At 40.2% G+C, this 22,580-nt stretch overlaps 1 protein-coding gene across 1 annotated transcript in view; it reads right to left on the bottom strand.

The window, feature by feature from the left end:
• Positions 1-9,596: 9,596 nt before the first annotated feature.
• Positions 9,597-22,580, bottom strand: part of LOC110514701 (zinc finger protein 2 homolog) — a 28,334-nt gene continuing 15,350 nt past the window's right edge. Inside the window, exons 3-5 of the mRNA XM_036972680.1 lie at positions 20,808-21,036; positions 20,018-20,184; positions 9,597-10,648 (exon numbers count right to left, since the gene is read on the bottom strand). Coding sequence (XP_036828575.1) covers positions 9,966-10,648; positions 20,018-20,184; positions 20,808-21,036 — 1,079 coding nt within the window. The 3' untranslated portion in view covers positions 9,597-9,965. The remainder of the gene's footprint in view (positions 10,649-20,017; positions 20,185-20,807; positions 21,037-22,580) is intronic.

Genomic DNA, 22,580 nt, shown 5'->3' with positions numbered 1-22,580 from the left:
CATGTGTGTCATTCTCAAAACTTTTGGCCACGACTGTACACACTTCCTTAAACATAAAATAAGTAAATAAGTAATTTTAAGTGGAAGTCCAAAACTTGTTTTTAAGTTGAAGACACAAAGCACATCAGTAAAATCTCCCCGTTGTTGAAAGGGTTCGACACTTGCTGTTTTAGTGGCCCAATTTATTATTTAGACGTTCACAGGTTTTCAACATTTTGACTATCGCTGATGTGATATTTTGGGTAAAGTAAAAAATAAAGTGAAATATTTGGAAAGATGTTCCTAAAACTGATAGAAACTACAATAATCTTTTACATCCCTGTTAGTTAACATTAGTTAGTTAACATGTATTCTCTGCCAAGATAATCCATCCACCTGACAGGTGTGGCATATCAAGAAGCTGATTGACCAGCTTGATTATTACACAGGTGCACCTTGTGCCGGGGAAAATAAAAGTGACTAGTCACGTTTTGCAGCTGTTTCAGGACAGCACTACAGGGATTCTATTCAACTAACTTTAATAACTAGGGTTAATACCTGCCTGGCGCACCAACAAAACTTTATCTTTACCCCCCTCTAACAATACCGCTACAGAATTAGCATAGTAGGCCATGTAACTTAAGGTAATCTGAAATATTATTATTATTCCTTGACACCCATTCTGAAACTCACTGCAGCTCTTTGTAAGTGTTGCAGTCATTTCAGTTTCCGTGGTAGCTGACGTGTACGGTGTTGAGTCATCCGCATACAGACACACACTGGCTTTACTCAAATGTCGTTGGCATGTCGTTGGTAAAGATTGAAAAAGGTAGGTGCCAAACAGCTGCCCTGGGAATTCCTGATTCTACCTTGATTTTGTTGTACAGGCTTCCATTAAAGAACACTCTTTGTGTTCTGTTAGACAGGTAGCTCTGGGGCGGCAGGTAGCCTAGTGGTTAGAGCGGTAGGCTAGTAACCGAGAGATTGCTGGATCGAATCCCTGAGTTGACAAGGTAAAACTCTGTCGTTCTGCCCCTGAACAAGGCAGTCCTAGGTCGTCATTGAAAATAAGAATTTGTTCTTAACCGACTTGCCTAGTTAAATAAAGGTCACATTTTAAAAGAAAAACTCTTCATCCACAATATAGCAGGGGGTGTAAGGCCATACGTTTTTTCAGCAGCAGACTACGATCGATAATGTCAAAAGCCGCACTGAAGTCTAACAAAACAGCCCAAACAATATTTTTATCGTCATCAATTTCTCTCAGCCAATCAGTCATTTTTAAGTGCTGTGTTTATTGAATGTCCTTCCCTATAAACCTGATCACAGCTTTCCTCAGTATTAGTTAATTAATTAACAGTGTCTAGAGTTTAGTTTGCCTGTTCAACAGTCTTATAAAGATAGGGGGGTTGACTGGGACAGGCAATGTAATATCCATGTTTTAAGGATAAGTTTTTGTAAAACAAGCCCCTTCCATTGGATCATCTTGAAATTTTCTCTCTAAAGCTAACTTTCATCAAGGTTTCATATGGTCTATTGGTTTCTCTCTTTTCATTGGCAGAATAATTTTTCAGTGTTATGATATTCATAACATCCATATCCACCAGTCTATCTTCCTGTCAACTAACAGAACTCCACTGGTTGTCCTGGTAACAGATACCGGTGGGCAGATCTATTGTATTTGTTCAAACTAAACTACAGCACTTACTTTGATGAGTCAAATCTGATCCTTTCATCTCTTCTCCTCCCCTCACAGTTCCACTCAGCCCCGTTGTTTTCCTGAAGTCCACCAGCAGCACAGACAACCTCTTCATACCCAGCAGTAAGGTGCGACCGGGAGAGGCACGACACATGGACTCCGGGAGGCTGGAAGGGCTAGCGTTGTCCTAGTAACCATAAAGAGGGGACACAGATACACATCATTATGGATGGTGATGTCACTGTGGTCATAAAGTGCTCTACAGAAACCCAGCCCAAGCCGATAAAGCAAGCTGTATGCTAGACCAGACCAAGCTGTACCATCTGGTGTTCTGATCTGGAGAGACTCTTCTCTGCCTCGTCAGCATCAGGATGTTGTTGAGGCTCCGCAGAGGATCCACCATAGTCATGTCTCTCTCCTGTGTGAATGAGAACATCAAACAGATGGTAAACTTATGATCTTCTATTGCAATCACAGAGTCTTACAAGAGGCATGAATGTCTAAAAGGGGCCTAAAATGGCCACTTTCATCTTGATTTCCTAAAAAAAATATTTGTGATGCAAATGTAAAAGGGTTGTTCCACAAAATGGGTGCCTTTTTAATATTTTAAGTAGAACATACGCAGCAATATTGAATTTTAAAAGACTGTTATACTAGATGAGGGGAACTTTAATGTTGACCACATGGAGAATTCAATACATCTAATTGAAAAGTCCCAAAAGTATATGAACCAATGGCAGATCGACCATTTAACAATTCCTACAGTAAGAATGGCCATTAAAAACCCCACATTAGTTCAACAACTGCATAGTTTGTGTCCCTGTTTTTAAGACAGTACTCACTGGTGCCAATCGGATCTTCTGTCTCCTCCTTTTTCACTCTCAAAACGTCTTCACCCTTCACGTTTATTAAGATAGCATCCTCTTCCTCTCTAAAAGGTTCTTTCTCTTCTTTCACTATAACAGCCTCCTCTTCCTCCTTTTTCATTCTGAAAGATTCTTTCTCCGTAAAGCAGACCTCTTCATTAGCAAGGGAGGAGTAGTTCAGTGAGCTCATGGTCAGGGATGTTAGCTAGCTAGCATTAGCGACTAGCCTAGTGCTAACCTCAGGATCAATCTTTAACAAGTTTGCAAATTGAACCAGCACATTATGTTAAAGTTCACCAGTAGATACGTCAACCGAAATTTTTCTAAAACACTGAGATTAGCTAATGTACAATAACATGGTCTAAAGAATCAATATTTTAGTTTTATGTTGTCTAGCAGGCTACCGAGGTGGTTGAAAGAGTTGGCGCCTTGTTGTTCCTGAAGAAGCGTCCCGTCCAGTCCATTATACGTCACGCAAGAAGCATCACCTGAAAGACGCCCATCGCCATCTGCTGGCTGGAGTGGGTAACGCAGTTTGGAAACAATAGGTACTACACTTTTTGTGTTGGAAAGAGCGTCATAATAATTTAACAATAAACTGATATATTTTCTCTTACGTCTTACAAATGATACTTTCCTGTACACCGACGTAGAAGCTTAATATGAATATGTGGATAATAAATAAATACTTATACGAATAGGTAGTGTGTTAAAACACATTTCTGTTAATACTCTTAATTTTTCACATTTGTTTTTATCAGATGTGACCATACTTTCCCCTTAAAGCCACACTCTATACGATACAAATCATACTGTAAATAACAGAGCAAATGCATCACATGCAAATAGCACTTGATTATCTGTAGTGCTTTACACTGGGTAGACAAAACATTAAGAACAGCTGCTCCTTCCATGACTTAGACTGACTAGGTGAATCCAGGCTAAAGCTATGATCCCTTACTGATGTCACTAGTTAAATCCACTTCAATCCGTGTAGATGAAGGGGGGAGACAGGTTAAATAAGGAATTTTAAGTCTTGAGACATGAGACATGGATTGTGCATGTGTGCCATTTAGAGAGTTAATGGGGAAGACAAAATATTTAAGTTACTTTGAACGGGGTATGGTAGTAGGTGCCAGGCGCCCCGGTTTGTGTCAAGAACTGCAACGCTGCTGGGTTTTTCAGCTCAACAGTTTCCCATGTGTACCAAGAGTGGTCCACCACCCAAACAGTGGTGGTCAGTGCCGTTTAAGATGAGGCAGGACGATTTGTTTATTCATGGCCTTATTTCTATTACAGCATATTAGATGACTGTCATTCATATTCCGTTCATGTAACAGCGATAGGTTTAGACTACTACATGATACTAACATTTCCCCTATACCCATCATGTAACAGCGATAGGTTTAGGCTGCTACATGATACTAACATTTCCCCTATACCCATCATGTAACAGCGATAGGTTTAGGCTACTACATGATACTAACATTTCCCCTATACCCATCATGTAACAGTGGTAGGTTTAGGCTACTACATGATACTAACATTTCCCCTATACCCATCATGAGGTAGCAACGTAGCCTATGAATGAAAGTTTAGAATGTAGTGGTCAAGTTCCTCAGTGCTCTGTTCCTCTCCTTGCTTCTTTTGTATGCTGTTCTCCACTGTTTATGCTTCTCATTTTAATATTAATTAGTAAAAATGAATTGTTAAATACAAGGTTTAAATTCATTCTATATTTATTTCAATTCATTATACCGGACATTTCAATTTATATACAGAATCAGTCAGTGGGACTGAAATATTACCAGAGCTCAAGAATGACCCAAATACTGTTAGAATAGAAATGGTTTTCTCTGTCTGTTATTTTTTCACATCTAAATGTGGCCATACAACTCCCTTAAAGTGAAGGTAACTAAATGTAACCACATGTAACATATGGATCTGCATTAGTATAGCATCACAAGTCCCAATGCAAAGTTACACCTCTCTTTTCTATTTTTCCAGTACATAAAACCGATCAGAATTCCAAAGAATGCCGAAGTCATGTCAGAATATTTTTTTTTACAGGCTGTGAAGTAATATGGAGGACCCGGCTAGCCAGCCTATCCTCTACAATGTCAACTCTGACAGAAATATCTTCAAATAGATCACTTCAAATGAAACCAAATCGTGTGCACTCATGACTAGTGGTTGTCTGTCATAGTTGAAGTGTACCTATGATGAAAATGACAGGCCTCTCTCATCTTTTTAAGTGGGAGAACTTGCACAATTTGTGGCTGACTAAATACTTTTTTGCCCCACTGTATATATATTTATACACAGTGGGGAGAACAAGTATATGATACACTGTCGATTTGGAGGTTTTCCTACTTACAAAGCATGTAGAAAAGTATGTAGAAAAGCATGTAGGGTTCTGTAATTTTTATCATAGGTACACTTCAACTGTGAGAGACGGAATCTAAAACAAAAATAAAAAAAATCACATTGTATGATTTTGTGAGTACACCCCTCACATTTTTGTATATATTTGAGTATATCTTTTCATGTGACAACACTGAAGAAATTACACTTTGCTACAATGTGAAGTAGTGAGTGTACAGCTTGTATAACAGTGTACATTTGCTGTCCCCTCAAAATAACTCCACACACAGCCATTAATGTCTAAACCACTGGCAACAAAAGTGAGTACACCCCTAAGTGAAAATGTCCAAATTGGGCCCAAAGTGTCAATATTTTGTGTGGCCACCATCATTTTCCAGCATGGAGTACACGTCCTGGTAATCCGTCTGGCCCTGCGTTGTGATCGGAGGACCCATGCCAAACATTTTCAGTCTCCTGAGGGGGAATAGGTTTTGTCGTGCCCTCTTTATATAGCCAAATTATTTTTCACCCAGGAAGCTCGGGTAAACAGTGGTTGTTGTGCACTGCTGCCACTACCATGCCTGGAGTCCATTTTGACTTTGTTGATAGCGAGCTGTGAGCTGTGTTAGCGAGCTGTGTTAGCGAGCTGTGTTAGCGAGCTGTGTTAGCGAGCTGTGTTAGCGAGCTGTGTTAGCGAGCTGTGTTAGCGAGCTGTGTTAGCGAGCTGTGTTAGCGAGCTGTGTTAGCGAGCTGTGTTAGCGAGCTGTGTTAGCGAGCTGTGTTTTAGCGAGCTGTGTTAGCGAGCTGTGCGGCTAAGCAGCTAACTGAGAAACGAGAAATGGCGGCATTAATCCTTTATGCGCAAATATTGATTAATAACGATCATATCTTAGTTAACTTGGAGTCGTGCGATGATATATTGTGTGGTCCTCCCACAACGACTTGGGAAACCATGCAGTTTATTAGGCTACAGATTAAATAAATGATGAACTTCACAGGGTGGTGAAAGTTCATGTGTTGAGCTTGATGCTCCTTTCCAATACATTTTGATGGTCTTCTTCTGGTGACATGATGATGATTGATGCTTGGTTGCCATTTCACAAATAAAATAATGTCGCTCTTATCCATAATAATCTCATCATGTAGGTAGCCTACCAGAACTGTATCTTTGAGCTGTTGGCTACAGTGCACGGGACAAGAGGACTTTTGCTATATAACTCAACGATTTTTCAAAACCCTCAGTAGAGTTGAAAATGCAATGGAAACCCATTGAACTTGCATTTTTCATTCAGTTCATGGGAATTCAATAGGAAAACATTTTTTCCGTGCACTACGTCATCACGCTGACTTTTACCCGCAATAAATCTGTTTGATGCAAACATTTCCGGTGGGCAAATGCGTATATTGTTTTATGCAGATTTGAGAATATTCACATGAAAATCTGTCGCAAATTACATGGAAATTTAGCTACTAATGTGGATATTGATCCAACACCTGCCGCGTATTCAAACCAGCCCACTTGTCAAATACCTCAGTTCAACATTCAGTTTCTCGTTAAATTTCTTTGAAACGGATTTAGGTTGCCAGTTGTGTGAAAATTAATAAAAATACCTTATATAAATCCAATCCGTTTTCCACATTGAATAAACATCATCACATGGATTTGTTTTGTTGAAATCAAATCAAATGTTATTGGTCAAATACACATGGTTAGCAGATGTTATTGGTCACATACACATGGTTATCAGATGTTATTGGTCACATACACATGGTTAGCAGATGTTATTGGTCACATACACATGGTTAGCAGATGTTATTGGTCACATACACATGGTTAGCAGATGTTATTGGTCACGTACACATGGTTAGCAGATGTTATTGGTCACATACACATGGTTAGCAGATGTTATTGGTCAGGTACACATGGTTAGCAGATGTTATTGGTCACGTACACATGGTTAGCAGATGTTATTGTGAGTGTAGTGAAATGCTTCTGAAACACAGCAGCTAAGATGCAATATATAGTGAAGAATAGATAGTGAAGGATACATTATTTACAGTTGAAGCTAAAGATTACATACACTTAGGTTGGAGTCATTAAAACTCATTTTTCAACCACTCCACACATTTCTTGTTAACAAACTATAGTTTTGGCAAGTCGGTTAGGACATCTGTGTTAATGACACAAGTCATTTTTTCAACAATTGTTTACAGACAGATTATTTCACAATCCCAATGGGTCAGATGTTTACATACACTAAATTGACTGTGCCTTGAAACAGCCTTGGAAAATTCCAGAAAATTATGTCATAGCTTTCGTAGCTTCTGATAGGCTAATTGACATCATTTGAGTCAATTGGAAGAGCACCTGTGTATGTATTTCAAGACCTACCTTGAAACTCAGTGCCTCTTTACTTGATATCATGGGAAAATAAATACAAATCTGCCAAGATCTCAGAAAAGAATGGTAGACCTCCACAAGTCTGGTTCATCCTTGGGAGCGATTTCCAAACGCCTGAAGGCGTCCTCTGGTCTGATGAAACAAAAATAGTATAGTTTGGCCATAATGACCATCGTTATGTTCGGAGGAAAAAGGGGGATGCTTGCAAGCCGAAGAACACCATCCCCACCGTGAAGCACACAGATGGCAGCATCATGTTGTGGTGGTGCTTCGCTGGAGGAAGGACTGGGGCACTTCGCAAAATAGATGGCATCATGAGGCTGGAAAATTATGTGGATATATTGGAAAGTGGAATGAGGAACTCTTCATTGAGACAATCATGAAACAGCAATCTGTGGGTGAGTTGTAGTGGATATTATAATATAAGGATCTGCTGGAGTCCAAGTCAAACCAAGATTCTTTATTTCTGAGCTCAGAGAGAACAACAGAGTTTGGTATTTGGTATTTTACTAGGATCCCCATTAGCTGTTGCAAAAGCAGCAGCTACCCCTCCTACGGTCAACACAAAACATGACACATAATTGTCACGTCTCTCGTCGGTGGGCATGGACCAAAGCGCAGCGTGGTAAGTGTTCATGATTTTTATTTAATCAAAAAACATTAGAACAAAATAACAAAGAGAAGAACGAACAGTTCTGTAAGACAAATCAACTATACAGAAAACAACTACCCAAAAAACACAGGTGGAAAAAGGCTGCCTAAGTATGATTCACAATTAGAGACAACGATAGACAGCTGTCCCTGATTGAGAACCATACCCGGCCAAAACAAAGAAATACAAAAACACAGAAAAAGGAACATAGAATGCCCACCCGAGTCATACCCTGGCCTAATCAAAATAGAGAATAGAAGCTTCTCTATGGCCAGGGCGTGACAGCCGCTCTGTTCTGTGCCAGCTGCAGCTTTACTAGGTCTTTCCTTGCAGCACTGGACCACACGACTGGACAATAATCAAGACTAGACAAAACTAGAGCCTGCAGAACTTGCTTTGTGGAGAGTAGTGTCAAAAAAGCAGAGCATCTCTTTATTATGGCTAGACCTCTCACCATTTTTACAACCATTGAATCTATATGTTTTGACCATGACAGTTTACAATCTAAGGTAATGCCAAGTAATTTAGTCTCCTCAACTTGTTCAACAGACACACAATTCATTACCAGATTCAGCAGAGGTCTAGAATTTAAGGAATTATTTGGACCAAATACAATGCTCTTAGTTTTAAAGATGTTCAGGACCAGTTTATTACTGGCCACGCATTCCAAAACAGACTGCAACTCTTTGTTAAGGGTTTCAGTGACTTCATTAGCTGTGGTTGCTGATGCTTATATAGTTGAATCATCAGCATACATGGACACACATGCTTTGCTTAATGCCAGTGGCAGGCCATTGGTAAAAATAGAAAAGAGTAGAGGGCCTAGAGAGCTGCCCTGCGGTACATCACACTTCATATGTTTGACATTAGAGAAGCTTCCATTAAAAACCCTCTGAGTTCTATTAGATAGATAGCTCTGAATCCACATTATGGCAGAGGTTGAAAAGCCATAGCACAAACAATTTAAAACAACAGGTTATGGTCAATAATATCAAAGGCTGCACTGAAATCTAACAATAGAGCTCCCACAATCTTCTTGTTATCAATTTCTCTCAACCAATTATCAGTCATTTGTGTCAGTGCAGTACATGTTGAGTGCCCTTATCTATAAGCATGCTGAAAGTCTGTTGTTCTTTTGTTTACAGAGAAATAGCATTAGATTTGGTCAAACACATTTTTTTTACAACAGGTTGCTAAGAGCTGGCTGCCAGCTTATAGGTCTGCTGTTAGAACCAGTAAAGGCCGCTTTACCACTCTTGGGTAGTGGAATTACTTTGGCTTCCCTCCAGGCCTGAGGACAGACTTTCCTCTAGGCTCATATTAAAAATATGTCAGATAGGAGTGGCTATAGAGTCAGCTACTGTCCTCAGTAGCTTTCCATCTAAGTTGTCAATGCCAGGAGGTTTGTCATTATTGATCGATAACAATTGTTCCACCTCTCCCACACTAACTTTACAACATTCAATACTTGCACTGCTTTTCTTTCATTATGTTTTTTTCCATCATTCTTTATATCATTGATCTTGGCTTCTTAATAAAGTTTATTATTTTTGTTGAGTTTGGTCACATCATTTCTCAATTTGCAGTACATAAAACAGCCAGCCAGATGTGCAGCCAGACTTATCAGCCACTCCTTTTGCCACAACTCTTTCAAACATACAGTTTTTAAATTCCTCATCAATCCATGGAGCCTTAACAGTTCTAACAGTCAGTTTCTTAACAGGTACATGTTACTCAATAATTGGAAGAAGCAATTTCATCTGGTAAAAACAGGGAAACACATTATGAGGCAACAATATAAGACAATGGGAGCACTGTGTATGTTCTCTGATGAATTGTAAGAAAAATTAGATGTGAAATATCAATATACATGCTAAGAGAAGTAATTTCTCTCTCCTGTGTGGATTCTCTAATGACGTTTAAGTGATTGTTATGAGTAATATCTTTTCCCAAAATCTAACCTTTTGTAAGCATTCCCCTCTGTCTCATGTTCTTTCAGGCTTCCTAAATGGGCAAAAGCATGGCACCCTGGGAGCAGGGGTAAGGCCTCTCTCCTGTATGTATTCTTTCGTGTATTTTCAGATCCCCTGCCCCGTTGAAACACTTGCCACAGTGGGAGCAGTGGTAAGGCCTCTCTCCTGTATGTATTCTTTCGTGTATTTTCAGATCCCCTGCCCCGTTGAAACACTTGCCACACTGGGAGCAGCGGTAAGGCTTCTCCCCTGTGTGTATTCTTTCGTGTTTTTTCAGATCCCCTGACCAGGTGAACAACTTGCCACACTGGGAGCAGTGGTAAGGCTTCTCCCCTGTGTGTATTCTCTCGTGCGGTTTCAGGGCCCCTAACTGGGTAAAACACTTTCCACAGTGGGAGCAGTGGTAAGGCCTCTCTCCTGTATGTATTCTTTCATGTTTTTTCAAATCCCCTGCCCAGTTGAAACACTTCCCACACTGGGAGCAGTGGTAAGGCTTCTCCCCTGTGTGAATGTTCTCGTGAGCTTTCAGGTGTCCTTTCCGGTTAAACATCTTTCCACACTGGGAGCAGTGGTAAGGCTTCTCCCCTGTGTGCATTCTCTCATGTCGTTTAAGCTCACTTAAGTGGTTACAACCCTTTCCACAGTGGGAACACTGGTGTCTTCTTGCTGGTTTGGACGTCCCTGGCTCTGGTTCCTCTGAGTCTGTTTTTTCTCCTGCCAAAGACAGTGTTTTTTAAAATAGAGACCCAAATGAAACCTCCACATGATAAAACGGCCTTGCTACGAGGATAAATCCAAATCAGATCCCTCAATAACCTAAGGACAGTTTTAACAATCTTAGTGTGATTTTAAAACAAATGTAGAGTTTCCTGGTAATTACTGATAATGTTTACACTACTTATTTATTCATTCTGTTTTCGTCAGAACACAAAAAACTAAACAGTTCTAGGACACTCAAGACACAGACGTCACTGGATTCCAATCGAGCAGGTAGTTCTAAATATATAACTTTCATAGCTGTATGATACAGAATGCGACCTACAGTCGTGGCCAAAAGTTTTGAGAATTAAAAATATTAATTTCCACAAAGTTTGCTGCTTCAGTGTCGTTAGATATTTTTGTCAGATGTTACTATGGAATACTGAAGTATAATTACAAGCATTTCATAAGTGAAAAAAGGCTTTTATTTACAATGACATGAAGTTGATGAGGTGTCAATATTTACAGTGTTGACCCTTCTTTTTCAAGACCTCTGCAATCTGCCCTGGCATGCTGTCAATTAACTTCTGGGCCACATCCTGACTGACGGCAGCCCATTCTTGCATAATCAATGCTTGGATTTTGTCAGAATTTGTGGGTTTTTGTTTGTCCACCCGCCTCTTGATGATTGACCACAAGTTCTCAATGGGATTAAGGTCTGGGGAGTTTCCTGGCCATGGACCCAAAATATAGATGTTTTGTTACCCAAGCCACCATTCTTTATTCATGGCTGTGTTCTTAGGCAACATTGTGAGTGAGCCCACACCCTTGGCTGAGAAGCAACCCCACACATGAATGGTTTCAGGATGCTTTACTGTTGGCATGACACAGGACTGATGGTTGCGCTCTCCTTGTCTTCTCCGGGCAAGCTTTTTTCCGGATGCCCCAAACAATCGGAAAGGGAAAATGGGGGGGGGGGGGGGGGGGGGGGGGGGATCAGTTCAAAGAGGGACTTCATCTGAACACTCTTCATAACATTCTGGAGTATATGCAAATTGCCATCATACAAACTGAGGCAGCAGATTTGGTGAAAATTAACATTTGTGTTATTCTCAAAACTTTTGGCCACGACTGTACACACTTCCTTAAACATATAATAAGTAAATAAGTAATTAAGTGGATGTCCAAAACTTGATTTTAAGTTGAAGACACAAAGCACATCAGTAAAATCTCCCCGTTGTTGAAAGGGTTCAACACCTGCTGTTTAAATGGCCCAATTTATTTTTTAGAAGGTCACAGATTTTCAACATTTTGACTATCACTGATGTCATATTTTGTGTAAAGTAAAAAATAAGGTGAAATATTTGGAAAGATGTTCCTAAAACTGATAGTAACTACAATAAACAACAATATAAATGCAACATGTAAAGTGTTGGATGTTTAATGAGCTGAAACAAAAGACTGCAGAATGTTTTACATCCCTGTTAGTTAACATTTATTCTCTGCCAAGATAATCCATCCTCCTGACAGGTGTGGAATATCAAGAAGCTGATTGAACAGCTTGATTATTACACAGGTGCACCTTGTGCCGGGGAAAATAAAAGGACACTCTAAAATGTGCAGTTTTGTCACACAACAATGCCACAGATGTCTCAGAGGGAGCGCGCAACTGGCATGCTGACTGCAGAAATGTCCATTTTCATATTTTTGTTACATTGGAGAAAGACACAAAGCACATCAGTAACATTTCCCCGTTGTCGATAGGGTGGACACTGAGAAAAATTACAAGATTGTATTAATACTGTTTAGCCATCGAATAGCTTTGATGGGTACTCTCTCATCTGTGTCAATGGGACTGAGTTGGGCCTCTGGAGCTTCAGCTGACAATTGAATCATGACTTACTGATAAAAACCTACAGCCGGGTTGGGGGGTTAAAACAACATCAGGTGCAGATGAACACAGGATGAACCCAGGATGGCTTGTGATGCCCCCCAATCAGCATGGGAGGGGTGGAACCAGCCCTGACTAAGCATTTATAAGAGCTCTGGTTTTCATTCAAGGTTATGTTCTCGGCAACACACTCAAGAGTGTGGGGTCAACAGCTTAATTATTGCAATAATTAATCAATATTAAATAAAAAATGATTGTTTGAAGAAATTACAAAGTCTCTCTCAGTATCCACGACAACGCTGCGTCAATTTCTTTTATTTAGACAGTCAAAATGTACAACATTTGTGAACATCACAAGTGTCATGATATTTTGTGCAAAGATTTGGTACATTTTGACTATCACGAATGTCCTTGATATTTTGTGTAAAGTAAAAATAATTTTGGGGTAGATGTTGCTAAAAAATATAAAACAACATGTGAAGTGTTGGTCCCATGTTTCATGAAATAAAAGACCCCAGAATTTTTCCATAAGCTCAGCTTATTTCTCAAAAATATTGTGCACAAATTTGTTTACATTCCTGTTAGTGAACATTTCTCCTTTGCCAAGATAATTAATCCACCTGACAGGTGTGGCATGTAAATGTAAAGTCCATAGATTAGGGCCTAATTTATTCCTTTACAATGACTGACTTATATGAGCTGTAAATCGTTGAAATTGTTGTTTATATTTTGGTTCAGTATACACACACAGTGCATTCATTAAGGATCCAGACCCCTTCAACTTTTCCATATTTTGTTACATTTCAGCATTATTCTAAAAATCTTAGTTTTTTCCCCCTCGTCAATCTAAACTCATCAAAAAAAAGAAACATCCTCTCACTGTCAACTGCGTTTATTTTCAGCAAACTTAAGATCGATCCAACAGGTCCCAGACGTGCTCAATTGGATTGAGATCCGGGCTCTTCGCTGGCCATGGCAGAACACTGACATTCCGGTCTTGCAGGAAATCACACACAGAATGAGCAGTTTGGCTGGTGGCATTGTCATGCTGGAGGGTCATGTCAGGATGAGCCTGCAGGAAGGGTCCCACGTGAGGGAGGAGGATGTCTTCCCTGTAACACACAGCGTTGAGATTGCCTGCAATGACAACAAGTTCAGTCTGATGATGCTGTGACACACCACCCCAAACCATGACTGCCCCTTCACCTCCAAATCGATCCCGCTCCAGAGTACAGGCCTCGGTGTAATGCTCATTCCTTAGACGATAAACGCGAATCCGACCATCACCCCTGGAGACAAAACCGTGACTTGTCAGTGACTTGTCAGTGAAGAGCACTTTTTGCCAGTCCTGTCTGGTTCAGCGACGGTGGGTTTGTGCCCAGAGGCGACGTTGTTGACGGTGATGTCTGGTGAGGACCTGCCTTTACAACAGGCCTACAAGCCCTCAGTCCAGCCTCTCTCAGCCTATTGCAGACAGTCTGAGAACTGATGGAGTGATTGTGCGTTCCTGGTGTAACTTGGGAAGTTGTTGCCATCCTGTACCTGTCCCGCAGGTGTGATGTTCGGTTGTACCGATCCGGGGCAGGTGTTATTACACTTGGTCTGGCACTGCGAGGACGATAAGCTGTCCATTCTGTATCCCTGTAGCGCTGTCTTAGGCGTCTCACAGTACGGACATTGTAATTTATTGCCCTGGCCACATCTGCAGTCCTCATGCCTTCTTGCAGCATGCCTAAGGCACGTTCATGCAGATGAGCAGGTACCCTGAGCATCATTCTTTTGGTGTTTCCAGATTCAGTAGAAAGGCCTCTTTAGAGTCCTAAGTTTTCATAACTGTAACCTTAATTGCCTACCGTCTGCAAGCTGTTTGTGTCTTAACGACCGTTCCACAGGTGCATGTTCATTAATTGTTTATGGTTCATTGAACAAGCACGGGAAACAGCGTTGTAAACCTGTAAACCCGTTGTAAACCTGTTAGGGATAGGGGACAGCATTTAAACCTGTTAGGGATAGGGGACAGCATTTTCACTTTGGATGAATTGCGTGCCCATATGTAACAGTACAAATTTAGACCGTCCCCTCGCCCATACCCGGGCGCGAACTAGGGACCTTCTGCACACATCAACAACTGACGGGCGCGAAGCGTCGTTACCCATCGCGCCACAAAAGCCGCGGCCCTTGCAGAGCAAGGGGAACTACTACTTCAAGGTCTCAGAGCAAGTGACGTCACTGATTGAAACGCTATTTAGCGCCCACGCTAACTAAGCTAGCCGTTTCACATCCGTTACACTCACCCCCCTTTTGACCTTCCTCCTTTTTCCGCAGCAACCAGTGATCCGGGTCAACAGCATCAATGTAACAGTACAAATTTAGACCGTCCCCTCGCCCATACCCGGGCGCGAACTAGGGACCTTCTGCACACATCAACAGTCACCCTCGAAGCATCGTTACCCATCGCTCCACAAAAGCCGCGGCCCTTGCAGAGCAAGGGGAACTACTACTTCAAGGTCTCAGAGCAAGTGACGTCACTGATTGAAACGCTATTTAGCGCGCACGCTAACTAAGCTAGCCGTTTCACATCCGTTACACATAGTGAACTGCATCCTACTCTGTCCTAGATGCTAATATATGCATATTATTATTACTATTGGATAGAAAACACTCTGACGTTCCTAAAACTGTTTGAATTATGTCTGTGAATATAACAGAACTCATAGGGCAGACAAACTTCCAAACAGGAAGTTGAAATTCTGGGGCTGGTCGAAATTCAAGTCATCGCCTATTCACATCCAAACAAGATATGGATCTGTTCGCACTTCCTACGCCTTCCACTAGATGTCAACAGTCAGTAGAACATGGAATGAAGCCTCTCGTGTGATGTGGGACTTGATGGAAGGGGAATGAGTCAGTGGTCTGTCAGAATGCCCGTTCCTGGTTGCGCACATGACTGTTGATATCGACAGCGTTCCATTACTCTGCAGACAAAAACGAATGCTCCGGTTGGAACGTTATTGGATATATATGAAAATAACATCCTGAAGATTGATTCTCTACATAGTTTGACCTGTTCATTGGACCAGCACCAGCTTTTGGATATGTGAACTAACCGTGCTAGCAAAAGTAGCTAATTGGACAGTAGTAATGGATATTATCGAACAAAACAATGATTCGTTGTGGAACTAGGATTCCTTGCACTGCATGCTGATGAAAGATCATCAAAGGTAAGGGAATATTTATGATGTAATTTCGTATTTCTGTTGACTCCAACATGGCGGAGAAATATATTTACTTCTGAGCGCCGTCTCAGATTATTGAATGGTATGCTTTTTTCATAACGTTTAAAAGAAATCTGACACAGCGGTTGCATTAAGAACCAGTGTATCTTTAATAATATGTAAAACATGCATCTTTCGTCAAAGTTTATGATGAGTATTTCTGTTATCTGGCGTAGCTCTCTGTATTTACTCTGGATATTTTGGAGGCATTTCTGAACATGGCGTCAATGTAAACCGAGATTTGTGGATATAAATATGCATATTATTGAACAAAACATTAATGTATTGAGTGTCATCTGATGAAGATTATCAAAGGTTAGTGATTAAACCCTTTACAATGAAGATCAGTGATGTTATTTGGAATTTTACGAATAATCTTTGAAAGACAAGGTCCTGAAAAAGATCCGTACATTTTTTTGCTGAGTTTATTTTGTATATGTTGAAAAGTGTTTTTTTTTCTCAAACATAAATAAACAACTCCAGGTGAAAGACAAAGGCCACAGCTGTAATAACAAATTAACTGGCAAAGCAGCAGAGCGAGGCCCGCATCCAGCAACGTCACGAGTCACGTTTTTGCAGCCGTTTCAGTACAGCACTACAGGGAGAGAGGGGGAGAGCAGCCGTTTCAGTACAGCACTACAGGGAGAGAGAGGGGGAGCAGATGTTTCAGTACAGCACTACAGGGAGAGAGAGGGAGAGAGGGAAAAATCCACGGGACTAGTTTCAATGTATGGAATCACCTAGGAGTTTCTGGATTTTGGGTAAACTTCTCCTTTAAAGCATCAGACTCCATAGTAATTCATCATTAGATGCTACAGTCCTCCTTTAAGACTCCATAATGTTTCATCATTAGATGCTACAGTCCTACTTTAACCTGTTTGGGATAGGGGGCAGCATTTTCACGTTCAGATGAAAAGCGTGCCCAGAGTAAACTTCCTGCTACTCAGGCCAAGAAGCTAATATATGCATATTATTATGCATATTGGAAAGAAATACTCGGAAGTTTCTAAAACTGTTTGAATGATGTCTGTGAGTATAACAGAACTCTTATGGCAAAAACCTGAGAAAAATCCAACCAGGAAGTGGGAAATCTGAGGTTTGTCAACTCATTGCCTATCGAATATACATTGTCTTTGGGGTCATATTGCACGTCCTACGGCGTCCACTAGATGTCAACAGTCTTTAGAATGTTGTTTGAGGCTTCTACTGAGAAGGAGGGGGGAATGAGAGCTGTTTCAACCAGAAGTCTGCCAGAGTAGCATGAGCTGATCACTCGCTTACACGTGAGAGCGACCTGCATTGCAATTCTAAAGACAAAGGATTCTCTGGTTGGAACATTGTTGAAGATTTATGTTCACAACATCCTAAAGATAGATTCTACACATCGTTTGACATTTTTCTACGAATTGTAATATATCTTTTTGAATTTTTCATCTGAACTTTCGCCTGGACTCGTGAGTTTGGATTTCTTTACCAAACACATTAACAAAAGGAGGTTTTGGACATAAATGATGGCCTTCATCAAACAAACAAAAATGTTTTATTGTGGAACTGGGATTCCTGGGAGTGCATTCTGATGAAGATCAGAGGTAAGTGAATATTTATAACGCTATTTCTGACTCCACAACATGGCGGGTATCTGCATGGCTTGTTGTTGTGTCTGAGCGCCATACTCAGATTATTGCATGGTTTGCTTTTTCCGTAAAGCTTTTTTGAAATCTGACACAGCGGTTGCATTAAGGAGAAGTATATCTATAATTCTGTGCATAATACTTGTATATTTTATTAAAGTTAATATGAGTATTTCTGTAAATTGATGTGGCTCTCTGAAAATTTGCCGGATGTTTTCTAGGCACAACATAACTGACCATAAAGCTCCAATGTAAACTGAGATTTTTGGATATAAATATGAACTCTTTTGAACAAAACATACATGTATTGTGTAACATGAAGTCCTATGAGTTCCATCTGATGAAGATCATCAAAGGTTAGTGATTAATTTTATCTCTATTTTTGCTTTCTGTGACTCCTCTCTTTGGCTGGAAAATGGCTGTGTGTGTTTTTGTGACGAGGCTCTGACCTAACATAATTATATGGTGTGGTTTCGCTGTAAAGCTTTTTTGAAATCGGACATGATGGGGAGATTAACAACAGGCTAAGCTTTAATTTGGTGTATGGCACTTGTGAATGCATGAAAGTTACATATTTCTAAAAAATATTTTTGAATTTCGCCCTCTGCCGTTTCAGCGGAATGTTAGCCATAAGAAGTTAAGACTCCATAATGTTTCATCATTAGATGCTACAGTCCTCCTTTAAGACTCCATAATGTTTCATCATTAGATGCTACAGTCCTCATTTAAGACTCCATAATGTTTCATCATTAGGTGCTACAGTCCTCCTATAAGACTGCATAATGTTTCATCATTAGATGCTACAGTCCTCCTTTAAGACTCCATAATGTTTCATCATTAGATGCTACAGTCCTCCTTTAAGACTCCATAATGTTTCATCATTAGATGCTACAGTCCTCCTTTAAGACTCTAAAATGCTTCATCATTAGATGCTACAGTCCTCCTTTAAGACTCCATAATGTTTCATCATTAGATGCTACAGTCCTCCTTTAAGACTCCATAATGTTTCATCATCAGATGCTACAGTCCTCCTTTAAGACTCCATAATGTTTCATCATTAGATGCTACAGTCCTCCTTTAAGAATCCATAATGTTTCATCATTAGGTGCTACAGTCCTCCTTTAAGACTCTAAAATGCTTCATCATTAGATGCTACAGTCCTCCTTTAAGACTCCATAATGTTTCATCATTAGATGCTACAGTCCTCCTTTAAGACTCCATAATGTTTCATCATTAGATGCTACAGTCCTCCTTTAAGACTCCATAATGTTTCATCATTAGATGCTACAGTCCTCCTTTAAGACTCCATAATGTTTCATCATTAGATGCTACAGTCCTCCTTTAAGACTCCATAAGGTTTCATCATTAGATGTTACAGTCCTCCTTTAAGACTCCATAATGTTTCATCATTAGATGCTACAGTCCTCCTTTAAGACTCCATAATGTTTCATCATTAGATGCTACAGTCCTCCTTTAAGACTCCATAATGTTTCATCATTAGATGCTACAGTCCTCCTTTAAGACTCCATAATGTTTCATCATTAGATGGTACAGTCCTCCTTTAAGACTCCATAATGTTTCATCATTAGATGCTACAGTCCTCCTTTAAGACTCCATAATGTTTCATCATTAGATGCTACAGTCCTCCTTTAAGACTCCATAATGTTTCATCATTAGATGCTACAGTCCTCCTTTAAGACTCCATAATGTTTCATCATTAGATGCTACAGTCCTCCTTTAAGACTCCATAATGTTTCATCATTAGATGCTACAGTCCTCCTTTAAGACTCCATGTTTAGAATGTGTCTGGAAGCGCTACTCTATCTATTCTACTCTCATCCGTTCAGTTGTAATAATATTTAATAATAATACTAATAATAATTTCGTTATAACAGGTAATAACTAACTTTAATAACTAGAGTTAATACCTGCCTGGCGCCCCAACAAAATATTTCTTTACCCCCCTCTAACAATACCGCTACAGAATTAGCATAGTAGACCATGTAATTTAAGGTAATCTGAAATATTTAGGACTAACTTATTCCATGCCACCCATTCTGAAACTCACTGCAGCTCTTTGTTAAGTGTTGCTGTCATTTCAGTTTCCGTGGTAGCTGACGTGTACAGTGTTGAGTCATACGCATACAGACACACTGGCTTTACTCAAATGTCGTTGGCATGTTGTTGGTAAAGATTGAAAAAAGTCAGGTCATCATTTTTAAGGAAAAGTTTTTGTAAAACAAGCAGCTTACATTGGATCATCTTGAAACTCTCTCTCTAAAGCTAACTTTCATCAAGGTTTTATATGGTCTATTGGTTCCTCTCTAAAGCTAACTTTTATCAAGGTTTTATATGGTCTATTGGTTTCTCTCTTTTCATTGGTAGAATCCTTTTCAGTGTTATGATATTCATAACATCCATATCCACCAGTCTCTCTTCCTGTCAACTAACAGTACTCTGCTGGTTGTCCTGGTAACAGATACCAGGCCATCTTCCTGTCAACTAACATAACTCTGCTGGTTGTCCTGGCAACAGATACCAGTGGGCAGATGTATTTTATTTGTTCAAACTGAACTACAGCACTTACTTTGATGAGTTAAATCTGATCCTTTCATCTCTTCTCCACCTCTCACAGTTACACTCAGCCCCGTTGTTTTCCTGCAGTCCACCAGCAGCACAGACAACCTCTTCATACCCAGCAGTAAGGTGCTACCGGGAGAGGTACGACACGGTGACTCCGGGAGGGAGGAAGGGCTAGCGTTGTCCTGGTAACCATAAAGAGGGGACACAGACACATATCATTATGGATGCTGATGCCACTTGTCATGAAGTGCTTTACAGAAATCCAGCCCAGACCCCGATAGAGCAAGCTGTATGCTAGACCAGACCAAGCTGTACCATCTGGTGTTCTGATCTGGAGAGACTCTTCTCTGCCTCGTCAGCAGGATCAGGATGTTGTTGATGCTCCCCAGAGGATCCACGATAGTCACGTCTCTCTCCTGTGTGAACAGGAGACAATCAAGAGGCATGAATATGTCCAAAATGGCCACTTCCATCATGATTTTGTAAAATATTGTTTGTGTTGCAAATGTAAAGGGTCATTTCCACAAAATGGGTGCCTTTACATCCCTTTGATATTTTAAGTAGATTTTAAAAGCCTGTTATATTAGATGAGGTGAACTTTAATGTAGACCACATGGAGAATGAGAATTCAATACATTGAAGTCCCAAAAACATATGACCAATGGCAGATTGTCCCTTAAACAATTCCCACAGTACTGAACGACATATTCAAGTGTTGAACTGAAGTAGAATGCCCCTTTAAAACAATACATTATTTCAAGAACTACATAGTGTCCCTGTTTTTAAGACAGTACTCACTGGTGGTAGTCTGATCTTCAGCCTCCTCCGCTTTCACTCCCAAAACGTCTTCCTCCTTTTTTATTGAGATAGCCTCCTCTTCCTCTTTTACTCTAAAAGGTTCTTCCTCTTCTTTCACTACATTCTCTTCTTTCAATGTTACGGCATCTTCCTCCTTTTTGATTCTGAAAGCTTCTACCTCCTCCCCTTCCACTTTGACAACCTCTTTCCCATCTTCCTCTTTCACTGTAATATCATCCTCTTCTTCTTTCAATGTGATAGCGTCCTCTTCCTCCCTTTTCATCCTGAAAGCTTCTTCCTCTCCTTTCACCAGAGCTTCTTTCTCGGTCGAGCTTTGTGAGCTCATGCTCCGGTCGATTAGCCTAATGCAGTATCAATTTAGTAACACATTTGCTAATTTAACGAGCAAATGACGTTAAAAATGAACTAGTAGATGGGTAAACATAATTATATTCAAAACACTAAGAGTAATATACACAAGATTGGTCTAAAGAGCTTCAAAGACTCAACTTTATGTTCGCAAGCAAAGCAACACGTTGGTTGAATCAGAAGCCTTTTGTCGCTGTTGAAGAAGCCTCCAGTTCCGTCCACTAGATTATACGTCACGCAAGCAGCATCACCTGAAAGACTCATATCGCTCTCTGCTGACTGGAGTGGGTAACGCAGTTTGGAAAAATATGAATAACAATGTTTATTCTGGCAAGCCATGTCATGCGAAGAAATTTAAAAAGAAACAGATGTTATGTTTTCTCTTACTTGTTACAGCCAATACTTTACTCCAGGGCTGACCTGCCCGTTAGACAGGATTAGGTGACAGATTGAAGACTTTTCCATTTTTGTCATCGTTATTCTGAACCGACTGCCTGCAAGTCATCATTAAATTTGCCTAAGTGATATGTATTTTCCTTCAAGTTTCTGAAGAGGAAACAGCCAGGAAATGCCCCTGTCTGAGTGCATTTGTCTACCACTATGTGCAGCTGTTAGCGATGATGCTAATGACAACCATCTTCTGGTTGATGGAAAAGCTTTCCCAAAAAACCTTGTCAATTAAATGTTAACTACAAAGTAGTCTATTCTGCCTCCCTGGCAGAATGATACCATGACTATTAGCATCAATCCAGTGATTTTTCAGCAGACTCTGCAATCACATGTGTGCTACAGAGACACCACTAACCAAACAAGGCTCTTGCTGGTGTCACTTCAATTAAAGGGTATCTACACATAAAAATGAACATGTCTTAGATTTTTCTCAGACTTCAAACGTGTTCTCCTGATGGGGTTTAAGTATTGTTGTGGACTTAGAACATCCAATGTTGTTGTTTTCTATTAACAGTGTGATTTAGAGACAAAAACAGACAAACAGGGACAAATCAGAAACCTGGAAAAACTAAACAGAGAAAATGGAATTAGGTTCAATAAAACGGATTAGATAGAGATGTTATATATAGATAGAGATGTTATAGAGCCATAAATATTCTATACATTTTCTCTCATTACTGTATTATCTAGGGATAGTGTAGAGTAACAGCTGTTTCCTGAAGTGACCTTTAACCTCCCTGCTCCTCAATACTTCTTCCACTGGATCAAAGCTTCAGCCAAGTAGGATACATGATAGTGGCAACACATGGAGTTGAGTTGGATATAGTCATGGTAGGATACATGATAGTGGCAACACATGGAGTTGAGTTGGATATAGTCATGGTAGGATACATGATAGTGACAACACATGGAGTAGGGTTGATATAGTCATGGTAGGATACATGATAGTG

The sequence above is a fragment of the Oncorhynchus mykiss genome, unplaced genomic scaffold, assembly GCF_013265735.2.
Source record: "Oncorhynchus mykiss isolate Arlee unplaced genomic scaffold, USDA_OmykA_1.1 un_scaffold_189, whole genome shotgun sequence".
NCBI classification, from domain to species: domain Eukaryota; kingdom Metazoa; phylum Chordata; class Actinopteri; order Salmoniformes; family Salmonidae; genus Oncorhynchus; species Oncorhynchus mykiss.
The sequence above is the reverse complement of the archived record's forward strand: the minus strand, read 5'-3'. Positions and strand labels throughout refer to the sequence as shown.